Genomic DNA, 24,629 nt, shown 5'->3' with positions numbered 1-24,629 from the left:
GGAAGTTGCTATTAAATCTATTTGCAACAAGATTTGGTAAGACATAAACATTTTAATATTGCATCAAATTTAGTATTGGGTATAAAGTGAAAAGAAGAATAACTGTACTGTAAGTTTCCTTACAGCACCTCATTTTAAATGGTGCTGTCCCAAATTAATCTGAAATATGAAAACATTTCTGCTAAAGACTAACAAGCCAAAAATAAATATATGTAAAATGTCTGCTATTCTAGGATCCCATAATCTGATCTCCTACATGCAAAATCCAGTTATTTTCACTGGAAATGTCTCTATATTTTACACAAACCTGAATCAGTGATGCCCACTATTAAGCCCCATCCCAGCAAACACGTCAAACTGCCACTCAGTTATTCAACATGTGATATTAAGCCAGGATTTCCAGAAGGGAAAATGAGGACAAGAGGAGAAAAAAAGTTACACAAGGAATGACAGTAGTTCTATTAAAATCAGAAGTGTATGAACTGAAAAAGAGCAGAGGGAGAAGGTAAGGAGCATCACCATGCCAGTGTAAGCACCTGTAAGGCCAATGCCTGGCACTGGCACTTAGCCCCAAGGCTTCAGCAAATGCACATCGAGCATAAGCAAGGAAAAGTCACCTTACAGGCAGCCTGAAGGAGGGCTGCAAAGTTGCAGCAGTGTGATTAAACCAGTGAACCGACATGTTTCTGTGTCATAAAACATACTGACAGCCACAGAGACTCCTCACTGCAAGGGCTCCTGAGGGCTCTCAGATCTGGATGGTGGAGGTATGGGCTATGTCTGTGGGACCACCTGCATATGTAGAAGCCATTAAATCAACCCAACAGTTATAAATAATGTTTCTTTATCTACTCTAGAGTTTCCACCCATTGGACATTGGCAGGTCTTTGTAGCAGTCTTATGGAGAAATGCTAAGCACCTTTTATTAGTTCATCTGCAGTAACAGAGATAAGAAGCATCACAAAAGGCCATGAATCTTCAAAACTACAACTCCTACCCATAAATTAAGTTCCTCTCCTTCAAGGAATGACTATCAGTTATATTTGAAATATCTAAATTATATCATCACTTTAAAAGAAAATCAAGCTGAGATAATTCACAGAGGACATTTCACCTGTGTAATGCTTTCCAGAGAGACCAAGAGGGGCTGTTACTGCCTGGCTGCTCTGCTGTGCCCTGTTTGAAGAGGAGTCACTAGAGGCCAGCCCCCAGGCACAGGAACCTGCAGCTGTTATGTAAGGCAGGCAGCTCTGCAGTGCCTAAACTCAGTGTCTCAAAGCACTTTGGCAGACTGTGAACAAAGTTTTACAGCAGCAACGTCAGGTAGTAATTTTTATCTAGAGACAGCAAAACTGAGCCAAAGAAAAATTAACTGATATCTGAAGGGAGAAAAAAGGTCACAAAGAAAGATTTTGTCAACATTTTGGAAAGACTCCTGGCTTCCACTATGCTTGAATCAGTGGAACCAGCTTTATAAATGTCACTGCATGAGATGGGAAGATCTTGGTATTGGCAAAGTGAGAGCTGTGAAGACTGATACTACCAATGCTAAAAATAGGAATTGCAGATCAGAACTTTAAATTGGCATAGGAGAATTAATAAGTATCACCTCCAAGCTATCTTTCCTACAACACAATTGCAAGCTTTGATCTTTACATTTCAAGTTGCACTCATCTGTCATCTGACACACATATACAGTAATTGACCATGCTAATTGAATGGCATTGAAACCAAGAGATAAATTCCATATGCATCCATACAATGACAATATCATCTTCAAGTCACAGTTCTCCTTACAGCTCAGTTGCCAACTCCCAATTCTTGTTTATGATGAGAAATAGATTTATCCACTTTCTTCCTCCTGCAGACCATAAGTGTTAAGAGTACACAAACTGAAAACTACTTCTACTAATCCTTGACTTATCCATAACTGAATGAAGATGCCTTCTTTCACTTTTGTGTGAATTAAAATCTTCTCTTTAGAGCCACAGTGCAGACACAGGACCAGAATCACAAACTAGCTGAGACTGGATGGGGCCTTTAGAGGTCACCTGGTCCAACACTCTGTACTCAAGCAGTGCCTAAAGCTTTTTGCTTAGGACTTTGTCTAGACAGCTTTTGAATATCCCCAAGGGTGATGATTTCACAACCTCTCTGAGCTACTTGTCTGTCTCCCTCACAATAAAAAACTGTATCCTGACTTTCAGACAGAGTTTTCCATGTTTAAGTGTGTGCTCATTGCCTCTTGTCCTGTCACTTGGCACCACTGAAAAGAGCCTGGCTATGCATCTTTTTATTGTACCATCTCCCATTTATACACAGTGATGAGACCCCCCGCCATGAGCCTTCACTTCTTTGCTAAACAGTCCGAGTTCCTAAGCTTTTCCTCTTAATAGGGAGACACTTCAGTTCCTTAATCCTCCTTCTGTACCTTTATTGGACTCTATCCAGTACATTCATGGACACACTGGTACTGGGAAGCCCACAATGGGACATGTTGTGTAGAGTCATGAGGGAAACTTAATCCTGCTGTTGTATGAATGCTGTGTGTAGTTTAACAAAGAAAAAATTTAGCTAATTTATATATAATAGCCTGCACTGAGATCCCAATGATATTAATAAGTTCTTATTCAGGTTCTTCTCTTACATACTTCAAGATGTGTTTTGTGATTTTTGAAGAAGCAATTACTTGAACGGTAGCCTTTTTTTCATATTGGGTTTTATTTAAGAGCGAATGTTTCTGGCAGAACTTACTGTAGAAGCCTGATCCTTTGCCATGCTGAGCTCCTTTCAGCAAGGTGGCCATTTTTGCCTGGCTGAAGTAGCCAATGTCAGCAAAACCCTTCCAACTGAAGCTCCAACTGGAACACAAAAGCCTGAATCTAGTACATTGACCAACCAGGTTACATTGTGCCTGGCATGAGTAAGTTTATCTCACCCAACTTCTCACTGTTTGCATCAGCTCCAGGGGGATGGAAATGGTTGGTTCTGTTCCACTAGAAAAAAAAAAAGTGAAGCAATTTTTCTTAAGTGAGATGCATAATTTGGTGACAGCTTAAAAGAAAGCCAGGGACTCAAGATGCCAACTGTATTCCCTTACATTACTGCTTGTCAAACAAAGAGCCTCTAGTGTTTCTTAGGCAACAAAAATTTTAACCTCAAACAGAAAAAATCTTCAGCTGAGTGGAAATATCCCACAAAAAGGACAACAAATACCATAAGTGACCCATCCTTTCATCACATAATTTTGTATCTCTCTTCCAACTAAGATGCATCTGTACCTTGACCCTTTCTTCTATAATACATAGAAGCCTACCACAACACAACATAATCACATCATATTTTTTACATACATCCTTACATAATTTTATTGAGTTTCTCCTCAACATTGGGAAATTTACCAGTGGTCTTCTCCCTTTGTCTATTTTGAATTTATGTATATTTAGTGACTAATATTGTACTGAATGTCATGGCACTTCATGCTAGTGGCACCTGTCTACTCCTCATATATTTCTACAGAGACTTGCTCTTACTCTTTTTTACACTTTTTAAGATGAAAAATAATGGTAAGGAATTTTGTGTATTTTCAATGTATCATTTTTACTCACAAAATTTTTCTTAGGAATGCAATGTTTCTGCAAAAGCACAGAATCTTATTCTAGGAGAATTGATTATACAACTGGACACACTTGACACATGTTGTTATTTGAATCTGATTATACAAATTAGGCAATCTGAATTGGTATCTATTATAGCATTTCCAGACCTGATTAAATGCACTTCTAACATACATTGCAATCTGTACCCATTACATTGTGATAATGTTTCACATGAGGAAGTAGAGGAATAAACCCTACAAACCTTTGCCTTTAACAAAACAGCTCAAACCCTCACATTGAGTTCATATCTGAAGAAGAAAAAAAAGCACTGTATAGTAATAATATCTTTAGAACAGTTACTATGTAAGGTGACAGAGAATTTACTGGAAGGAAACTTATCTATTCTTAGTGGTTTGAGGTTGGCAACTACTGAATTGGTGACAAATGAAAAGTAACCTGATTCCAAGACAACAGAATAACTTCTAAAACCCCAAGAAGGAAGAAAAAGGCTAACTTTTATTTGTTTCAAACGAAATAAGATTTTGAAAGACCATCACAAAGTACAGAAAAATTCCTGAACTGCTTTCTTAATAAAACTACTTACAGAAAAGTATTGAGCAATTACATATTACCTCTCCTTCATGATGAGCACAGTTTTAAGAAACATTAGCAGAAAAGTAGCTGAGCCAAATAGTGCTCTGATCTACATCACTGTGAGCCTGCAGTTATACCTCTGACATAATAATTTAGATTTATATGGCTTTATAGAATTTTGTTGTATTTAAAATGGGGAAAGATGGTTTATGCCTCAGGCCATTTTTAATCAATTCTGGCTGTACCAATTTCATAGAAGGCAGGCTGACGTTATTTTTTTTTTTTACCCTTTCCTGGCAGATGTCAGTCAGACGAAGCTGAGCATAAATATTAACAGAATTTCTGTGGAACCAGGTAATTTTTAATACAGCCTGAATGGTTTGACATTCCCTGTTTTTTGGATAATGCTATTTTATGTCTACCAGGATGTCCAAATATCACTTTTTTTTTTTTGTTTAGTTCATACACAAGAACGTACTGATAGATAAAGGAAAAGCAATTCTAATCTCTGCACAGAACTTTGAATCCTAAATGTAATCTCAATGATAGTAAGCATTTTGGTAGGACCTAACCTCAAATTTAGAGAAAGTGATCCAGACTTGTGCTTCAATTTTCTCTCTTTACTTCACTGCAAAAATAGGAAAAAGAAGACATATGGCAAAATAGATTGTCCAACAAATAGTAAAATGTGCAATTTATGAAGATAAACAATGACTCAAGCTGCAGTATTGAAAACATACCAGTTCTAGGATGCAAATGTACTTTCATGTGAAAAAGGATTCATTTACTTCTGTCTTTTAACTTTATTTATAAAAATAACTTGAATCCTGTTTGAAAATTCAGTTGTTTTGCTGAGAATCCTCACCTGGCATCAGGACTCAAGATATCCCCTTTCAGCTTAAGTTGAGCTTTGAAAGGATAAAATTTGCCAGAATAATTAAAACTAAATGTTCTTGAACTAAAAGCTCCTTTTTTCTTTCCTTTGAATTCTCTCCAAAACCAGCACCTTATCCCAAGTGCTATTTTGGTACTTGTTGATTTCTTCATTACACCCTCCACTAACTCTCCAGCCAAGGAGGTCAATATCATTAACTGTTTCCAGTTTCAACTCACGAAATTTTAAAAATAAAATCAAATAATAATTTGGATATTTCCTTAATCCCTTAGAATTTACAAATATGTGTTCTAAAACAATGATTTACAGAAAGCAGTTTTGACACACATTTGTGTATGTTAATTGAAATTGTGATAATTAACTCAGACAGTAAATTACTGACTTACAAAACTGCCTTTTGAGCATGACTGATCAACAAGGTACTGGATGAAGCACTGGATTCCATATTACTGCACCTTTGAGTTTTAAATCTGGGTGGGATTCAGCATCCTGACTTGAAAAATTTATTTTCTGTGCTGCAGACTTCAAGGGGCTGATGAAAGTGTGTGGGCTGGTTTGGATGTGAGCCATGCTTTTTCCACACATCATTGTGTCTCCTGCACTAATGACTCACACCTGCACATGCTGCTATCTGATTTCTAGACAAAGCTATTTATAAACTGGAACAGCACTGCTGAATTCTGGTGGTGTAACTATAGCAGTCATTATTTACCTAAAGTGCTGGTCTGTGGTGCACAGACAATTTGGGGACACTGAGTTCACTGGCCTTTGAGGAGCCCTGAAAACTGGATGCAACTTCTCCCTGATAAAACCTACATTGCAATTTTATCTTGCAGACTTCTATGGATTTGATGTGGTAACATATTACTTTTCACATGGCTGCAAGATAAACACAGGATTCCAGAGTCACACACACACAGGAAAAAGCCCATCCTATCTTCTCTCACAGAAGCTACTGGAATTATTTCCTCTATTGGTTTTTTATACTTGAAGACTTGCATGTTGCAGACTTAGAAAAAAAAAATTTAAAAAATTATCTAATTCAAGAAAAAATGCGGTTGTCCCAGGCTTATGATTACAGTCTTGCCTACAGTGTCTCAGTCAATGGTCTAGAAAAGTACTTTAATTTTCACATTACAGTCTCTGCCTTCAGACACTCTTCCCCAGTGCTCAGGCTTTTTCTAGCTATGATTGTGGAAGCATCAGCATTTGGTACCAATTACATACCTCTTTCTCCTTCACCTGCAAGTGGCCATAAACTGTTTTTCCTACAGCTTCACATGAGGCCATTTGTCTTTTTTCTTTCTTTGGGGCAGCTTGGTGAAGAGCACAGAAGAGGAACAGTTCAGAAAACTGCCTAAATGACCTCTGAATAGGAAGAGCATTATGAAACATACCATGGGTTACATCCTCAGAGAGTAAAACAGTCATCTGCTGCAGTGTAAATTTTCAAAGCTATTAATCTCATGCCTAGTAAGCACACAGCATCCTGCCCCTTAATTCTGAAAATCGTATAATGTTTTCAATCTTGGATTGAAGGGATTGTGTATCTAAACAGAGCTCTGTTAAAATGAAAAAAAAAAACACCAAAAAACCCCAAACAACAGAGTCTTTATACTTTATATATTTAGAAAATCATGTATATCAGCAAGCCTCTTCCTTTACAGACATACATTTTGCTTTCAGCAGTACAAGGTTCTTCCACACATATACTTATGTACACTTCTCACTGTGCCTCAGAAGAAAAACCGTAGGGTATCAATATTAATATGGCTGTTGAACAGCACACTGGAGAGCACTGGATTTCAGGTAGCTTAGTTGTGTTCAGAAATCAATATGCTGCTGTCTTCCTTGGTGCAAATTTACTGATGTTAAGGGTTTGCTTCTGCCTATATTATTAGCAGTTCAATAAGGGCCACATCATTTTAAACTTTTACAGATCACTCAGCAAAGTAAGGCTTTGCTTCCAGTTAAGTAGTATCATAGTTAATTAGCCTTTAAGTAGTATCAGAGTTAATTTAGCTTGATTCTGTAGTACCAGAGGTCAAAATACATGACAAACTGAGTAAGGATATCTTGTCTTTAAGGGGCAGAAATAGTAGGAAAACTATTTCCATTCATACAGAATGGAAGAACATCTATGCTCCCCTCACAGATATTTTAATAAAAAGTGCAAGAATAGAACAGTGTTCTTTGATTTGATTAGTGTTTGAGTAGGTTTCCTCTTTTTTTGTCTCTATAATTTTGGACTGCACAAGTGACATTAATCAAGCAATGAATACTCTCCAAGGCAAGGCTGTCTGATCAGGGAAGTGCCCTGGGTCACACACCCCTGCTTCTTAAAGCTGAGCAAAGTACAACAAAAAAATTCAAATTCAGTTCACTGCACATTTGTCCAAATTTGCTCTCCTTCTGCTTTTATTTCTTTTCCATGAGTTTAAATATTTTCCCAATGTCCCATTTTTCTTATCTGCTTAAGAAATGATTATTCTTAGTTTAGAGTATCTTTTGATATGCATCCAGTCTTGTTCAGTTAGTACACCCACTCGTTTTTCCATCTTTTCTGTGTTCTTTTTTAGTTTATTCTCTCCACAAAATTAGTATTTTCAGCTTCATCTTGGCTTATGAAGCAATTAATTTATCTAATATTTATCAAAATAAAAATGTCTTTAATTCATTAGCTACTATTTTTTAATAATAACAAATTCACTACTTCCATAAGGAAAGTATTTTATTTATTCATGGAACTAGAACAGCCCAAGAAAGAATGGGTGAATTCTGGAGGCCTGCCTGTCAATTGTCCTGAAATACTACACAGTCTTGGGATTTGTTCTTGCTACTTTTTCATGATGAAATTTTTACCAGTACCTGTGTCACAGAGAATTTTATAGTGTTTTTAGGAACTGAACTCAAAGCATAAATTGATTTCACTGAGAAAGACCAATAGATGGTGCAGTACTATCAAGTGCAAAGAATCAAAGAAGTCTATATCCTTAGACAAATTGCCTAAGGCATTTTATAAATAAAAAGCTTGATGCAAAGACTTTCCTGATTCTGAAAACAAATGAATTTTAATTTCTAACTCTAAATCTGATTTCATATGTTGGGAAGAAAAAAACAAGAACAAAACCAACCTGACAAAAAAGCCCAGCCCTCCCTCCACCAAACCACTGAGGAAAAAAATCCCCCAAAAACCCCAAAAAAACACTACACCCACTTTTTCAGTCTCCTGTTTCTCACAGCTGCTGGTCTAACAAGTAGCCTCTTCTGGCATTGGCACTGCTGCTCCATCCTTCCCCATCTATCCACTTTTACCCCTGTGCAGATTCATGGAAAGCCAAAAACCAAATCCATACTGATAGGGGAAAGGAGGCTCCAGAGCACAGGAGTATTTCTGATTTTATCTGCTTTCATGCATGTGGCTGGCAGGCAATCTCTGCACCACCAGCAGTATCACACGATCTCACTGGTGGCTGAGCAGTGCCACTTGTGCAGAGCAACACAGGGCCCCACAAGCACTACAGGGCATATTCCTGCTGGCCTGCAACAGGAACTGCAAACAAATGCAGCCTAAAAGCCTGGAGTGCCTTTATACCCTCTCACCAGACTGACCTGGCAGGTCACAATCCCTCACTGCTCCAAGGGACTGTCCTTAAACACATGGGTAGAGTAGCTTTACTTCTCTCCAAATACTCAGCTGTCTATGCAACAATTACACTGAGTTCTTCATGTCCACTAACCAAATTCAACAACTCACTTTTCCAATAACAATTCACAGTTATGCTGCCTTCAATGTCACCATCTCACTCAGAATATAATCAGCATACATTTTTTTCTCTCTTTTAAATGGAAGAGACGATTAGGCCCAGTAGCCAGGACACATAGAAGCAAACAGTCAGTTGTGCTTTCTTTCTCAGCTCTGCCAGCGACTTGGGGAGTTACTGCAAGCCATTGCTTCTAAATGAACATCAGTAGAAGATTTCAAAGTACCATCAAATCACCACAAAAGTACGAAGGACAAAATGTTTTCATTTCCTAAGAAATCTTCATTGAAAACCAAATTTTTCCCCTGCTCCCACATACTATGAAAGTTTAAGTTCTTAATAAATAAATCTGTCTGCAACAACAGTGATTTTTTCCCTGTTCCCCAAGCAGATCTTTCCTTTCTCCCACAGTTTCTCTGTACTAAGGGACACCCAAGGCACTGGACAGGCATCACTTGTTTTCTGTGTTAGTTACCAGTGTGAATTGCAGACTCCAATTTCAGAGGTGCAAGACCTTCTCCTTGTCCTGCAGCTGAGAAAGCACATCAATATTTCCCTTTTTTGGGACTACGAGTAGCAGTGACACTGCTCTTAGGTCTCCTTGGGAGGAGACACCTCTGTAAAGTTATACTGTGTTCAGATGCCACCAGCTGGGAAATGAAGTGCCATAAAATCAAAGGAAATGGAAACCATGAATTTCTGTGTCAAAATGTGGCAGTGTCCAGTCCAGTATGTGGCCAAGCATGATGAAAAGCAAGACTTCCACAGTCATCCTGCAGACATGTGATTTACGTGATGACAAATGTTACACTTCCTACCATTTACCAACAGGCTCATTACCAACAGCTACACCAGAGCTACCAGACTGACTGCAATTAATACACAAATACCCATAAAGCTTCATTTTGAATAGAAAAATCAATTTCCTGCTGCTATGTTCAGCACCCATTTACATTCTTCACAAAAAAACCCACCTAAGCTGCATTTGAATTTATAAGTAATTTGTATTTATGAAAAAATCTTTCCCTTCCCACACACTGTATGAAGGCAGACAACGGCAATGGCATCACAGTAACAAAATCAGTAGCAAACTGGTACTTCTAATATTCCTGTAAGTGCAAAAGAAATGTCAAAGTTAGCAACCAGTCATTTTACATACTCTTTGGATTTCTGAAGGCAAAAGTCAAGTCTTGAATGGCTACCACCAAAACTTCTGCAATTTGTAGAAATTGCATAGGGAAACTTCAAACACATGAGTTGAGATTGGACTTGTTTCATTGAGGAGATATTTCTGATCATGAGACAGCTAAACAGGTACAGATTTAATATTTATATTTTGATTGAAGTACTGAATTTTGCTCACTGATTTAGGCCCATTTAGCACAATTGTGACTGCAAGTTGGTGTCATTAAAAGGAGAACTAGACTAAAGAAGTAGATATTGCTTTGAAGCAATGTTATTTTATATAATGAGTGTATTAAGTGTATTCTCATCAGATTGAACCAAAAAGAAAATAATCAGGAACATACCTTTTGCTCTAAGTGTTAATCCTCTGAGTTAGCCTTCAGACAAAAACTTGTCTTACTCAAGGCTCTGCTACTTCTCCCTTATATATACCTACAAATCTCTTATTTCTGCTAATACAGGCACATACCACATAAGTTTCTCTGTTTTGTGCTGTGACAAGTGCACATCAGTTAGGAGACATCTGTTGGCTTGAGCCTTAGATTCCCTGAAGGAGCCTAACAGCTTCACGTGGCTATCAACACATGAAGAGCCCAGTGATTAAAGCTACTGACTTTTAGCTTTAACCCAACACTTGAAATGATAACATGCACATTATCAATGCACTTTCTGTTCCATTGAGCAATGTGAAATGAACGTGTCCAGTTCTGGGCACCTCAGTCCAAGAGAGGCATGGAAATCCTGGAGCAGCTCTAGAGGAGGGGCTCAGCAATTGGGAGACTGCAGCGCCTCTCTTACAAGTACAGTCTGAGGGAGCTGGGTGGTGCCAGCAACAGGACAAAATGCAGTGGGCAGAAAACTGATTCACAGGAAATTCCATGTGAATATGAGGAAGAATTTCTTTACTGTGTAGCCTTTCGAACATGCAGAAGTTGTTATAAAACCAAAAGATTCTTTGCCACCACCAAATATTTGTTCAGTGTTTCAATGAGAAGTGACACATGAGTTCTATCAAATAGGAAATCTACTGAGACTCTTACCTCTGTCACAAATACTTCCAGCTGCACAAGGAGTAAGGAGAAAGAGGGATGCTGCAAAAGCATGGCAACAGAGTAAAAGGGAATATGCTGAAGTAAGACAACACTGCTTGTTGCAAAAATGGTGATGCAGCTTTGAAGTAGGAGAAGAAAAACAAGAGAGGTGTAGAATGAGCCATAAACTAGCAAGCAGAATGACAAAATTCAGAAGATGCAATTAAAAGAAAAAAAAAAAACTTTTTAAAACCATATAAGCAGTGGTTGGGCTTTTCATAGTCCTGAGATGTGTGTATCCCAGCTCACAGCCAAGTGTCAAGAATTCCTTTCAGAACTTTAATGTGCAATAGCTTGTCAAAGAAAATATTTTCAAGAACAGTTTGAGAAAAACAATATTTTGAATAGACTAAAAATAGGAAAAATTCAAAGGAGTTTCTTCTTGAGAAAAAAAAATCACCTTAAACATCTAAAATGTGATAAAGTTATAAGCCACTAAAAAAATATTCTGTCAGAAAATTTACAGCCACTTTCAGCATCTAGTAAAAGGAAATCTTGTTCAGTTTTTAATCATTGATGATACTGCTGAACTGAAGCACCAATACATGCAGAGATGCTGGGTAACTTTATGGACAAACAGGGAGACACCTATTGAGTGCAAGCCTCTTCTTGGATCATGTGGCCATAAGACTATTTTTGAGTGATGACTCCTGAAGCACACTTAAAGTCTCTTAATCTTGCCAGCCTCAAAGGAATGCTGAAAAGTGGGAGGCAGATAAGGTCTGAGGCTACCCAGCAAAGCCAGGACAAAGATATAGCAAACATCATTTGTTCAGTATTTAAGGCAGACACGAGGAGCCTCTCCTAGGCAGGTGTTAGCATCAGAAGTACAAGTCGGTGAAGTTAGGATTTTGAGGTGATGAAAAGGGATAAGAAGCCCGAGGCGCCGGCTGCCGCCGTGGTGCCTGGCCTCCACTTGGTGGCACTGTGCGCGGGCGGCACGGCTCGAGCGGGGACAGCGCAGCGCCGCCACCGCCCCAAGGGCAGAGCGGGTGTGCGGGGAGAGCTGCACCACGGGCAGCCTGCCCAGCCTAAGGGCGGGCTGCACTCAGCCCCAGCCAATGTCTGTCCCTAAGCGCAGAGGCACCAGGATGGCTCACTTGATTTAGGCTTAATTGACACTTACAAAACATGCTGTCGAGCTAAAAGTGTACAAAAAATAGCAGAAACGTGAAGCCATAGGAGAGTCACCCCTTATCTTTGGGAGCCCCTGCTCTACTATACGTGCTCACTTAAGTTTGTAGTATTATCAGCACCGAAGAAGAATGCACGCCACTAGAGGGGGCGAGACCCTTTTCTGGTAGCGCACGAGTGCGAGCCTCAGGCACAGGAGCGCAGGATGCTTTCCATCTCTTGTCGCTGTGTCCTCAGCCTGGGTCTGCCACAGCTTTTCACTCGCCCAGCTCTGTCCTTTCCTGCCTCCACTTCCTCTCCCTGCCGCAAAAAGCTGTCTTAAAGCGGTTACAGTTTCTGTATCCCTGCTTGTGCTTCTAAATGCTGTTTAACATCATCCCAATCTTGTTTGTTGTTTTGTTTTGTTTTGCTTTTTTCTGTGACAAATTAAAGTGATAAGGTATCAGCATACAGCTCTGGTTACTGCAAAAGTACAATCACAAGACCACAGATTTGAGTATTAATTCAGTAATCCCACCTCCATACCAACAGGAGAATTATAACCATGCCATTAGGCATGGCAGCGGATACTCACAGCAGCTGCTGCAGAGACCTCTGTCTTCCAAGAAAAGCAGAATCAACTCACAAAATTAAAATACTGAGAGAAAAGGAAATGGAAAATAATTCCATTAAAGAAAAAAACCTAACAGTTCTGCTGTTGTAACTCTGCCATTGTAAAAGATACATCCAGATACACAATGTTCCGGTTATTGTTCCTGATATTCACTTTCATGATTCACAGTTATATTCAAGTGTTCACAATTATATTTATATAAACTCTCCCTGTAACTTCCCGTCAGAAGTATAGCAACTATGCCAAAAAAGCAGGTTCTGTTTAAAAATATTCATGAGATACTGTTTTAACAGTTAGATGCTTCCTGATCCAATATCACATTCTACTACAAGCATCTAACATTTAATCTTTTTATATAAGCAAAAATAGATCTTAGGATCTGACTTGACATATCTATTCTAATAAAATCCACAAAACTGACAGCAGATGCAAAACAGAAGGCCATGCATATTATAATAAAATTGAATTAGAATCAATTCTGATTATTCATCTCTAGTTCAGTTTTCATTAAAAGAAAGTCTAAGTACCTGATGAAACAATAATTGAAGTATTTTGTTTTAATATTCAGGACATACTACTGAAGTATGACATCAGTGAGGAACATGATCATGGAGTACTTACTCAGTGGAACTATTTTCATATTCCTTTTATTGAATCCTCCTTATATGCAGAGGCTTATCAAATAAGTTTCTCACCATTCCTATTCTGAGAATGGAATTTAATTTTTAAATTATAATTTTAATTTTTAAAGAATGTTAAAAGCTGTAATAGGTTGAGGGGGGAAAAAACCCAACCAACCAACAACCCCCACCTCTTTATTCTTCCAAAAGTAAGCATTAGTGCAACAAATTCAACCTGATAGATGAACACATAAAATGCTCAAGGCTTTTATGGTGGTTTTTCATATCCCACTGGAATGGCCTCTGCTTCCTATGTGTGGTGATTTCCCAAAATCCAATTCAGAAAAATAAAATACTTTCCATTTCTATTTGAACTGCTTGGTCTGGCAGCAACTACTGAGTTCATCACCCAGTGGTCAGATGTTAATGAAATCACACAAAACTAGAAGTATTTTCTCCACTTATAGGCCAAACTACAGTCTCTATAAAAACATGTGTGTTTTTTCAAAATGTAGGTTAAATGCAGTTGCTCTGATTTGTTAGTGAGAAGCTTCTCCTCAGCCTGCTGGTTTAATACTTCTTCAGGCAGACTTCAGCTTTTGTAAGTCATCCACATCCTCACTGCTCTAATTTTACCAACTTCTTGAAGTTCAGAATTATTTGATCTTTTAGAGACTAGGGGTCAGAGTTTACCCTTGAAACTTTGAGGTGACATTTCAGCTGCTGTGCATGTCCATGCATGCAGTAGGGTAGCATCAAACTTTGCCATCACTGAAAATCAAAATTTCTGGACATTCAAGATTAAAAGCTCATGACTTTACAATTTGAGTTGAAGAAGCCCTGAAACCCTAGGCTAGAGCAGATTACCAACCTTTGTGATTCAAGCACAGAAGCAAGTATAAAGGCTCCCACTAGCTATATTTTCTACTTGGGGTGACAGAAAAAGAAAATTCAGATTGTGTTTATGGTAACATGTCTTGGCAGGCTTCCTCCTTTCAAAGCCTGCTCTCCTCAGTAGGGAGCAGTACCATATTCACAGCTGTCTGCTCAGTGGGGCAAGTCTGCAGGGCTGCTCCAGCTCAGACCCCAACATGTGGCCCTGCTGTCCTATAAGATATCCCACTGACACTCACCACATGGCAGCTAGGACATGCTCAGCTCTTGGATGTCCACAAGCCCATTGCTGCTTGGCACTAAAACCATGCCACAACACTGGAGAGCTATTATCAATGAATTTGCTTTGTAACCATGACACCAGCTTTGCAAATGCTAGTCTGTTTTTGTACAGCAAAAGCTTTTTCTTACAAAAAACTCCAAAACCCAACACAAACCTCACCCCAAAAAAACCAGAAAAGAACAAGGTTTGTTTTTACCCATTCTACCACGTGGACAGCAAGTTGCCAACAAATTAATGCTAAGGTTAAATATATGTCAAGTTTAGTCCAAAGACTTTAGTTTTAATAGCTGTCAGTACAAATATTGTTTCCTAGTCTATTGTTTTTTCTTGTTTCACTAAAAATGTATGTGGATAATTATTCTAAGTAATAAGGCTTCCCAGAGACCAAATTAACAATTAAGGGTCCTACTCAGAGCTTTCACAAAGCACTGTTAAATGAAGCATTCTTCCTGGTGCCCTGCCTCTCTCACCATGCTGTTCACAGGAAACATTTTTCTAAATACAGTTCAATAAACCTGTTAAGGGTTACCTGAAGTGCACTGCATAATTTACTGCCTGAAATTTCTGACCACCATTCACTGTTATGAACAGTGGCTCAATTCTCTTACAGCTACAACATTCCAAGTACAAAAACCATCATAAAATTGTTTTAACCCTAGTTTAGCTCTTGCCAGCTATGCAAAAGATGCAAAATTATTATCATTAATGGTTAAATTACTTCAGCTTTCATAATTTCAGTGAGCTCCAGTCTAGAACATGTAATCTGGCTGCCCAGTAGCTCTTAATCTTGTTGACTAATTTTACTGGCAACCCATGTTTTTCATGCTTTGTTGTCGGTAGGAGTTTCTTGAATTAAAAACACAGCATCCTCAGTGATTCAGGGAGCTATGGAATATTTCATATGAACAGACAGTTTTTGCTAAAACTAACAATCAGCAAAATGAACTAGCTAGTTAAGGGACAAACTTTTTTTTTTTTTTCATGGTAATGCAGTGACAGCAAGATGACAACAGAAGCAATGAAGACATGCCCAGGCTTTCAAAAACAGTTCTAGGCATAAACTAAGAGGTAGTTTTAAAATGCTAAGAAAAGTGCAGTTGTTGTTTTATCAGGCTCAAGTGTACAAAGCATTGGTTCAAATGTCTTCTAGTTTGCCAGATATGGAAAGTACCAATGGTCAGAGCAGCAAAGAGGCACTGACCAGGGGTTTTGGGGAGCAGGCACCTCTCCTGCCAAAGCAAACAGATGACTACAGAAAAAATTGCTGCACCAGGTGGGAACTGGTGAAGATTTTTAAGGCAAAACAACTGGGATGAAAATGAATAGGGAATGACTTTTCACTCTGTTCACTAAAAGCAAAACAAGAAGGAATAACATTAAATTAATTAAAGTCACATGGCATTTCTTCATACAATGTGCAGGATATTGTGAAATTTATAACTTCTCTTGCTTCAAGAAATGCCGGAATAAATTCCTAAGCAGAAAATCCCTGGGGTGGTATTAAATACACAGATACCATGTCTGGTCCTGAGCTGCAAATAACAGTACACTGTTGAGCTATATGAGAGAAATACCATCCCGTGCTTGCCTCATTCCAGGCGTTTGCTTTTAGCTGCTGACAGAGAAAGGTCCCACGAAAGGACAAGAGTTTTATTCATTTGTGGCCACAGATTTAAACAGCCATTTCCCAGATACAGGAGAGACACATTTCTGCATCCTCCTAACAGGCATTACAGCTATATTGTTGCTCACATATTCCAGCTGCTGGGATGCAGACAGGAAATTCTCAGGTGGACAATTGCAAAGTTTGCATGGATAAGGGCTGAATTTCTTTTAATGGACAGTCAGGAGTTTGCAAGTTAAAGAGCAGCTACACTTCTGCAAACCAATCAAAGACAGCAGGGTGGCACAATTTTCATGGGAGTGAGAAACACTATAGGTAAAGCTGGGACAGAGATATGAAATACTATATGCAAAGCCAGAGCTATTAAACAAACTGCTGAAACAGATTTTTTAATAATTGTTTTGGTGGTTTTTTAACCACATCTGTTCCAATAAAGGATGCTACATGCAAAGAAATCAGTCAACAAGGCTTCAAAAGCTCGGACTGAGTCAAAAAAAGGAGGAAAATTCTTTCCTTATTATAAAGTAATACTTAAAATCGAAAATCTGATAGCACATTTGGAGCCACCTAATGCCATTTTAGAATTATGTTTCAGAAGAGAGATCACTGTAAAGTGATTTGCTCAAGGGGACACTGTGAATCAGTGCTAGAACAACAATACTGTTTTAATTACAGTTGCTTATTAAACCTGTATTAACTTGCTGAAGGTCAGAGGTTGACTTAAATTTTAGCAAAATTATTTGCTAAGAGGTTTTCAATATCTCATCATGTAATCTATAGCTACAGATAGGCTCTGCATCACTATTCCAGGGGGAAATACTTTTGATGGCAGGAACTGCTGTATGAACATTTAATTCTGCTTCAGGAAAGATAGGCAATTCACAGGAGATGCAAAATGCTATTTTCTAAAAGTATATCGAACCTTGAAGTTATTATGAAGAACAACTAGGGAGAACTGAATAGACTGACAGAAGTTCAGAAAACACTTCACTAGGGACCAAGTCTTCCCCTTCAGCCCACAGGGCACATCTCCAGTAACTGTCAGAAATAAAGGTTTCACCAGCTGTTGACCACAAAGGTTTCCTCTTACATGCTTCTGTAACAGGGCCCCAGTGCAGATTTCACTTCAAGCAAACAAGATTTTTCTAATAAGCCATCTGATCAAAATAATTTACTTGGTTTAAGGGAGTTTTGCCAAGAAAAGAAAGATAGCTGAAAGTAAAATCTGTATTCCTTAGGTAATGGAAGAACAGGGTTTTCTCCAGAAAAAAAAAACCAAAAAAAAAACCTTAAAACAAACCATGAAACAAACAACAAAAACTAGTTTTTCTAATCAATTCCTTATATAGACAGTACCTAGGTGTTACACTGTAACACAAGTCCACATCATGGCTTTCAAGACCCGCAGGCTTTCTTTCTGATGACAGATCCTCTTGAGCCTTTGTATTATTGTTGTCTTGGTATTCCAAGCTTTGAAGTGAAAAATCTATTAATAAAAAATATGTAGTATTAACATCCCCTTTCTAGTTACTAAGGTGTCTGAGAGTTACCATCAGAACTGCAGAATTCTTAGCTTTTAGGCTTCCTGTTGAAAAATTTATTCATTTCTGATTGAATAATGTAGTATGGCTGCACAAAGGCTTCCATGATCATTCCATTTGGTTGCATTACCAGTCTTCCTGAGAAGTTGTTCTTGTGTTTGACCAGTAGAGATCTGGGCTCCTTTCTCCTGCTGCAATGCCTTGTGAATGCTAACAAGAGGAGAAAACAGAACACAAGCTCCAGGGCTATTTCTGTGCTTCAGAATCTGCAGGAACACCCAGCATTTCTCTTAGTAAGATTCAGTCTGAAGGTACTACTGAATGCTTCATAATTCATGTCTCTGAATATATAAGTTATCCTCATCACTCCTCTGGATTTTTTTCTAAGAAGGATATAATTAGTAAAAGTAATTTTTGATAATGTGCCTGAAAAAAGCATGAAGGAAAGCAGCATAGTCGACTGTGAACCTGTCTCCAGTGGAAGCAATAGGAGCCAAAACTCCTCCTTAACTAATCTCTTTTCAGTGGTCTGACATGGATGAATTTAAGCTTCATAAATAGACTTGGGGGTCTGCATAATTAAATGTTCATATGTTAGAAAGGAACAGAAGCTTGATTTTAAAAAGCCCATTAAGTCAGCAGAGATTCTTTAGTCTAGTTTAGTGATCTCTGAGTCAAATACTACAAATATTAGCCAAATGACAGTCAAGGTTTAGAGATAAGAGCTCTCATTTATTCAAGTCTCTCCATATTAATTAAGAAGATACAAGCACAGGCAATACAGGAAGAACCAACAGGTTCAGATTCCTGCTAGCAACTGCAGGAAAAATCCAGATGTCTTGTATAATAGGGACAGTAAGGAAGGTAAGAACAAAACTCCAGTTGCCACAAAAACCCCATGACAATTTGTCTTGAGCTGTTCCATACAGGAAACCCTTCCTGGCACCAAATCTGACCTTTTTTTATTTGTTTTGTGATAACATCTAGAGGCATCAAGCAAGTATCGAGAACTTAGTGTAATATGTACCATAAACACACAGCAACAAGGCATCCCACAAGGAAAATACACATTTATATTTGAAAAAATATATGGTTCACTGAAATATCCCTGCAACACCTCTTAGCAGGTTTCTGTAACTCAGAGATAAAGATGCCTAATTCAAATATTAACCACCATTCTCAAAACAGATGTACTGATATAGGGAGGTTTTAACTTTCGAGTACATTTTGAGTCCTGTAATTAAAAAGAAATCTAGACTTTTAGCTTAACTTGAAACCATGACTAAATGTATACAAGGCTGAAAGAAGTCTGTGCAAATGTCTTTCATGGCAGTCATTCTGTGCTGTTGGTTGCAAACCAATGGTGTTAAGCTGTCTCTATAAAGCAAATATCCTAGTGGCAAATTGCTTTAAGCTCCCTCAGCAAGACAGTTCAGTTACTGTGATTTATTTTAATTTAGATTTGTGTAGCATGTACTTTTCAAGAAGTGTGCCTAATAGACCATTAGAGTTTTCCCAGATAGCTGTGGTGCTTCAGCACCTTCATTCTTCAAATGTCGTCCTTACTTTCAGTCTTCCTTTAGCAAATTTGTCTCTTGCACAAATTTGCACAAAAGATACGTGACATATGGGCCACATGATACCTTTGAGGATCATTCCATTTTTAAGTAATAGCTTTTGGAGTGTCAATGCCAAGCGAGAGAACCAAGGCAGGTATTAGCAGGAGGTTGTCACATACTGCCATATATGGAGCACACACAAAAATTTTCTTTATCTAATTTGTTTCTCATTTGTTCCTTTGTAGTGGATCCATCAGTTATTTTCAGGTGGCTTTTTTTTGTAAATTCCATACATTCACAGAGCTGGAGTTATCATTTTCACAGCAGCCAGAGATGCTTGGCTGTTCTGGATCACTTTCTTTCCTAGTAGTTTTATTTACAGTTGATTACTTCCCTAAGATGAAGGAATGGTCCTTACTGACTTTAAAATTGCTATCTGCCAGCATGACTCTAAGCTCATCATGCAAAAACTCACAGAAAATTAGTTAGCAGGTATAGCAAAATCCTTGGAAATCATTCATCACTATGGTAGACCTGATGTAGGATATACTTAAGCTTTAATGAATATGGACCAAGAAGAACACAATAAATTGGAAAATTCAGAATCACAAGGCTGCTATTAGGAATGTGAGAAATAAGATATTGGAGCATGAGAACACTTATCTTCAAGCCCCCACAAACCAAATATACATCAGATAAATCCTGTACTTTATAGATATATACACTTAATAAAACTACCTACAGAGCACAGACAACAAATCCAGTTTTTACTTCCCCCTCCCAGGTCTCACTGCATTCAAACTACTGGTTTTCAGCAAAGCCAGCAGGGTTTAACTCGAGCTGGCAGCCCTGGGTACTGTCCCTGCAGTCAATTCTCTTCTCTCAGACGAGGAGGATGTCAGAGGCAGAGAGAACCAGGATGCCAATTTAAGTGACCACGGAGCTGCTGTTGCTGTTTGTTAAGCCTCTCTGATGGAGGACTGGATTTGTTTTGGCACTGAATTTCAGAAGACTCTAAAGGGCAGACAATAATCGAAACCACAGACTGTCAAAGTCTTGTTAGGCTTTTCTCAGCAGTCCTGGAACATGTATGACTCACCAGCAAACCGCACATACCCTTAAGTGAATCTTTAGCCCAGCACAGGGAATGCACGTTGGGTGCATAGTTCTTCCCGAGGGTTCGGGGCTTTTATCTCTCTGCTCTTTGTCTGTGCAAATGAACAGGTCTCCTCATTTGCAAAATACATGTAAAAGTGCTATTTTTTCCAAAAGTTACCAATAACACAACATAATGTAATAGTGATGACTATTATGGGTAATAAAGTATTCTAATATTGTTTGTATCAAACTGAAAATCTCCACAATAGTCTGTTCAACTGAGCCACTAATGTCGGAGTGACAAAATACATTGTGACACTGAGCATCTTTCTCTCATGCCTGTGGCTGTCATCTAATTCTGCACTTAAACAATGAATTGGGTAAAACATCTCTAACACTAAAAGGAGAAAAAGAAATTTGGCAGTGGGAAACAATATTAAATGTGGAAAATTCACTTCTGTTTGTTTTTAGTGCTGTGCTTTTAACACCGTGGTCAGACTGTAAAAGAAAACCCTGAGAATTTGCCACAAAACAAAACCAGAAGAACTTTGCAATATAACAGTCCATTTTAGATACTGGAAAATATAAACTTGGTTACAGCTTGAGAGCATTAAAAACTCCTCAAACCTTAAATATTTTATTTGCTATTAAATTCCTGAAAACAACTAAGAGTACATAAAAATGAGGCTAGCATCTACTTAATTCTAATTGAAAACATAAGTCTTTGTTTCCTATTGACTCGAGACAGCAGTGCTGCCAAGAGACATTTCATTAGACAATATAGTCTTGTCATTTTATAAAAAAACTCCAACAGATTATTTTAATTGCTTCACACAATACTAAGAGAGGAATGACACTTGCAAACAAAAGCCAGACTCAAACGATACACACATTTCTCTGAGAGGTTTTTTTGGGTATGAAAAAGACTACTAATTTATATTTTCATTTTCTAACCATTCTGAAGCTGCTGATTGTCAGAAACTGTAACATCAACATAAAGCTGCATATAGGTCTTTTGCCAGCTACTCATCAGGCTTTTCTACACAAGCCACCTCAATACCCAGGCTAGCAAAGTTTTCTTTTCTTATTCTGAAGAGGGTGTCTCAGTTTTCATCTGCCTCCTTTCCTCACAAACATCTGTGCTGATATTATGGTTAAAAATACCTGTTTGCTAATCCTGCAAGACAGTTCTCTTGAAAGTATGTGTTCCCTTGCTACCCAGAGGTATATCATGGTTATAGGTTACCAACTGAGTGAAAAAAAACTTAAAAGCATGGGTTTTGAAATAACAACACACAGCCTGACAGGCCTCATTATATCCAAGATCTATTACAGGGCAAAATGATGGTTATGTTCTCATTTACTTTTCCATAAAATCTACATGTCAGAACCCATTCAATATATTCTTGAAGAGTTCCAACATACAGGCTTATAAATATAACAGGGATCTAAATTATTAAGAACAAAATAAAGATGACAAAGTATGGGCAATTTGCTGATTTTTAGATAATATTTGGTAGTCACTGTATGGAAGCAAATGCCTCAGCATTAAATACACATACATTAGAATATTTATGCAATACACAATTCAAATATACACAGTTGTTTTGCTAGTTGAATGTATGACAATCAAATGTAGGACCCATGTTAAAAGCTGTATTTTAAACAAAATTCCCTGTACAAGGACAGTACTAATGAAAAGAAATGCTGAAAGCCCATATACAGGGAAGGTTTAATTTGCATTTAGTCACCCATTGAGGCATACATTGCTATTAAATCAATATTCAACATCCAGGGTTCTCAAGAATCAAAAGTAACTCAGAAGCAACCTATGGTTACACAACTTTAGATAGCTTATAAAGAAGGAATTTAAGAAGTGCTGGATAACTTCAGATAAAGTACCATCTGAAAATTGAGAGTTATATTTAAAGTTACTTAATCTAAATGACTATGCTAAATCAGCTACACAAACACCTTGCAGAAATAAAAACCAAAAGTTAATTATTTTTATTTTTTTAAAAAAGGGTGTATGACATTAACAACATTTAAATCAATATAAAGAGCTTTTTGGAGGAAAAGTCTGCCTCTAACCAAGGTTCCACAAAAACGAGATTCAACATTGTTTCAATACACACAAGAGTAGTTCCCTGCTTAAAGGGGAAACAATTTATTGAAACAATTAAAGGAGATTCCATTTCTCTCTCCTGGGCTGAGAGAGTTGCAGTTCTGTTCCTCCCCAGTTTGCTGCTCTCTACCTTCTCTTCCCCAGTCACATGTTGGCCTCCTGCACATTTTCCCTCCACGGTCTGCTGAATACATTTTCCTTCAACAGCATTTCCTATTTCCTCCTGTGTTTAATTCAAGTTTCTTCTTTGCAGATACTTCTACTTTCCTGCCTTTTGAGCTCACTTTTCTCTCCAAATTCCACCTGAGATACACATACCTGGCATTCCTTCCCATCCTCTTCGTCCTTAAGTATCTGCAAGTCTCAAATATTTTTGAATAACAGATTTGTATATGCATAATTTCTTCTAAAATAAAATTTCTTTTGCATATGCTAAAGGCATTTATGCCATGGAAAGTATTAAGAGAAGATCTTGATTTTTATAGTCAGCAAGCTTAGGAGTATCTCTGTGATAATTTCTCCCCAAACTAATTTTTACAGGTGAAGTTTTCAAAAATAGTCTTCCTACTAAGGTCTACTACATAAAAAAGGTTTTTATAAGATTAACAGAGGAACTCAGACATTTACAGGACAGATTTTCTATTTTCTTTTTTCTTATTTCTATTACATTTTCTATTGAAAACAACAAAAATGTACAACAGCTTTGTACAGCTTTGCTATGCACTTCTAGAAAAACATCATAAACACAAATGATGTGCTATTTACTAATTTAGATTAAGTCTCTTTAGACAAGTCTACTGAATTAGAGAAAAAATTTAGAAAGCGTGCAAAAGTAAAGGTAACCTTACCTTTTCATCATCATCAGAAAAAGGGGCACCTCCTGGAGTCTTATTTATTGCTTGGGCAACACCAATAATCTCTCCATCACTGTTTCTTATGGGCATGCACAAGAGTGACTTTGTCTTGTATCCAGTCAGTTTGTCAATCTCATCATTAAAGCGTCGATCCTTCAAAAGGAAATTAGGAAACATTAACATACATTTCATATATCTAAGCTTTCTTCAGACAGCAAAGTACTTTTCTCAATGTCTGATATGGTATTTTTCAGTAGCATTAGGCTGTTGCTTCTCTGTTATCAGGACATTCTTTATTAGTTGTTTTTCCTCACTTTTCTCAGGAGATCAGTACAAATTTACCATTACATAATCACATTCACTGTAGTCCCACATTTCTACCTCAATCAGAAGAGTGTCGGCAGAGACTGATATCTGCCATTAGTAACATGACCAGGCATACACACTTCTGCCAGGCCCTGCTGCCATTGCACACCCATATTCTGTAGATGCTCACAACAAGTAAATGGAAGCTCTTTTTGGCCCATTTCTCTCTATTCAAGTATGACTGGTTATGTGGACTGGATCCAGTACAAACATGTACTCAAAGAAATGCAGTCAAAACCTCAGCTCTTTCTGGAAAACTAAGTACAGGAATGCCCCTGTTCAAAAAAGGCACTGTGCAGCAATCCGTTCTCTGGAACAGTAAAGCCCAAATTGCAGATCATAAAGTAACTCAAAGGAGGATGAAAACTTAAGAGGTAGTGCTGACATCACTTTTGTTCATCTTGGTGGAGCATAGTCTTCAACAGCTCTTCTATCAGCCAGAGAGGAAATTATTGCTTTTCACTGGCAGCAGCTCTGTTCCTCTGTTCACCTTTCCTAAGGGTGAAGTTTGCATTGTGCTGCAGGCAATAGCTAAAGCCAGTTCAGACTCTCCTAACATAAAGGAATTAAGCTGTTGTACAAAATTAGGCACAACTTTTCGTTTTCAAAAGTTTAATCAATATTGGCTGTGAAATAATGCCCATATTTGTCTCAAGTCAAGAAAATAATCCACACCTTAATTTGGTTGTGATAAGCAATTTAATAATATTTTACTGATACTAAAAACTGACAATTTATTTTTCTTGACAAATTTTTATCTATTCCCCTAGTATTATCTATTGTAAATTCC

General features: G+C 37.9%; 1 protein-coding gene across 1 annotated transcript in view; it reads right to left on the bottom strand.

The window, feature by feature from the left end:
• The window catches only part of PDE11A (phosphodiesterase 11A), a 107,870-nt gene that overhangs the window by 71,531 nt on the left and 11,710 nt on the right, over positions 1 to 24,629 (bottom strand). Inside the window, exon 2 of the mRNA XM_039699397.1 lies at positions 23,468 to 23,626. Within this exon, the coding sequence (XP_039555331.1) occupies positions 23,468 to 23,626 (159 nt within the window). The remainder of the gene's footprint in view (positions 1 to 23,467; positions 23,627 to 24,629) is intronic.

Source organism: Passer montanus, unplaced genomic scaffold, assembly GCF_014805655.1.
Source record: "Passer montanus isolate IOZ18808 unplaced genomic scaffold, ASM1480565v1 scaffold1, whole genome shotgun sequence".
Classification (NCBI taxonomy): Eukaryota; Metazoa; Chordata; class Aves; order Passeriformes; family Passeridae; genus Passer; species Passer montanus.
This window is presented reverse-complemented; position numbering and strand designations above follow the sequence as displayed.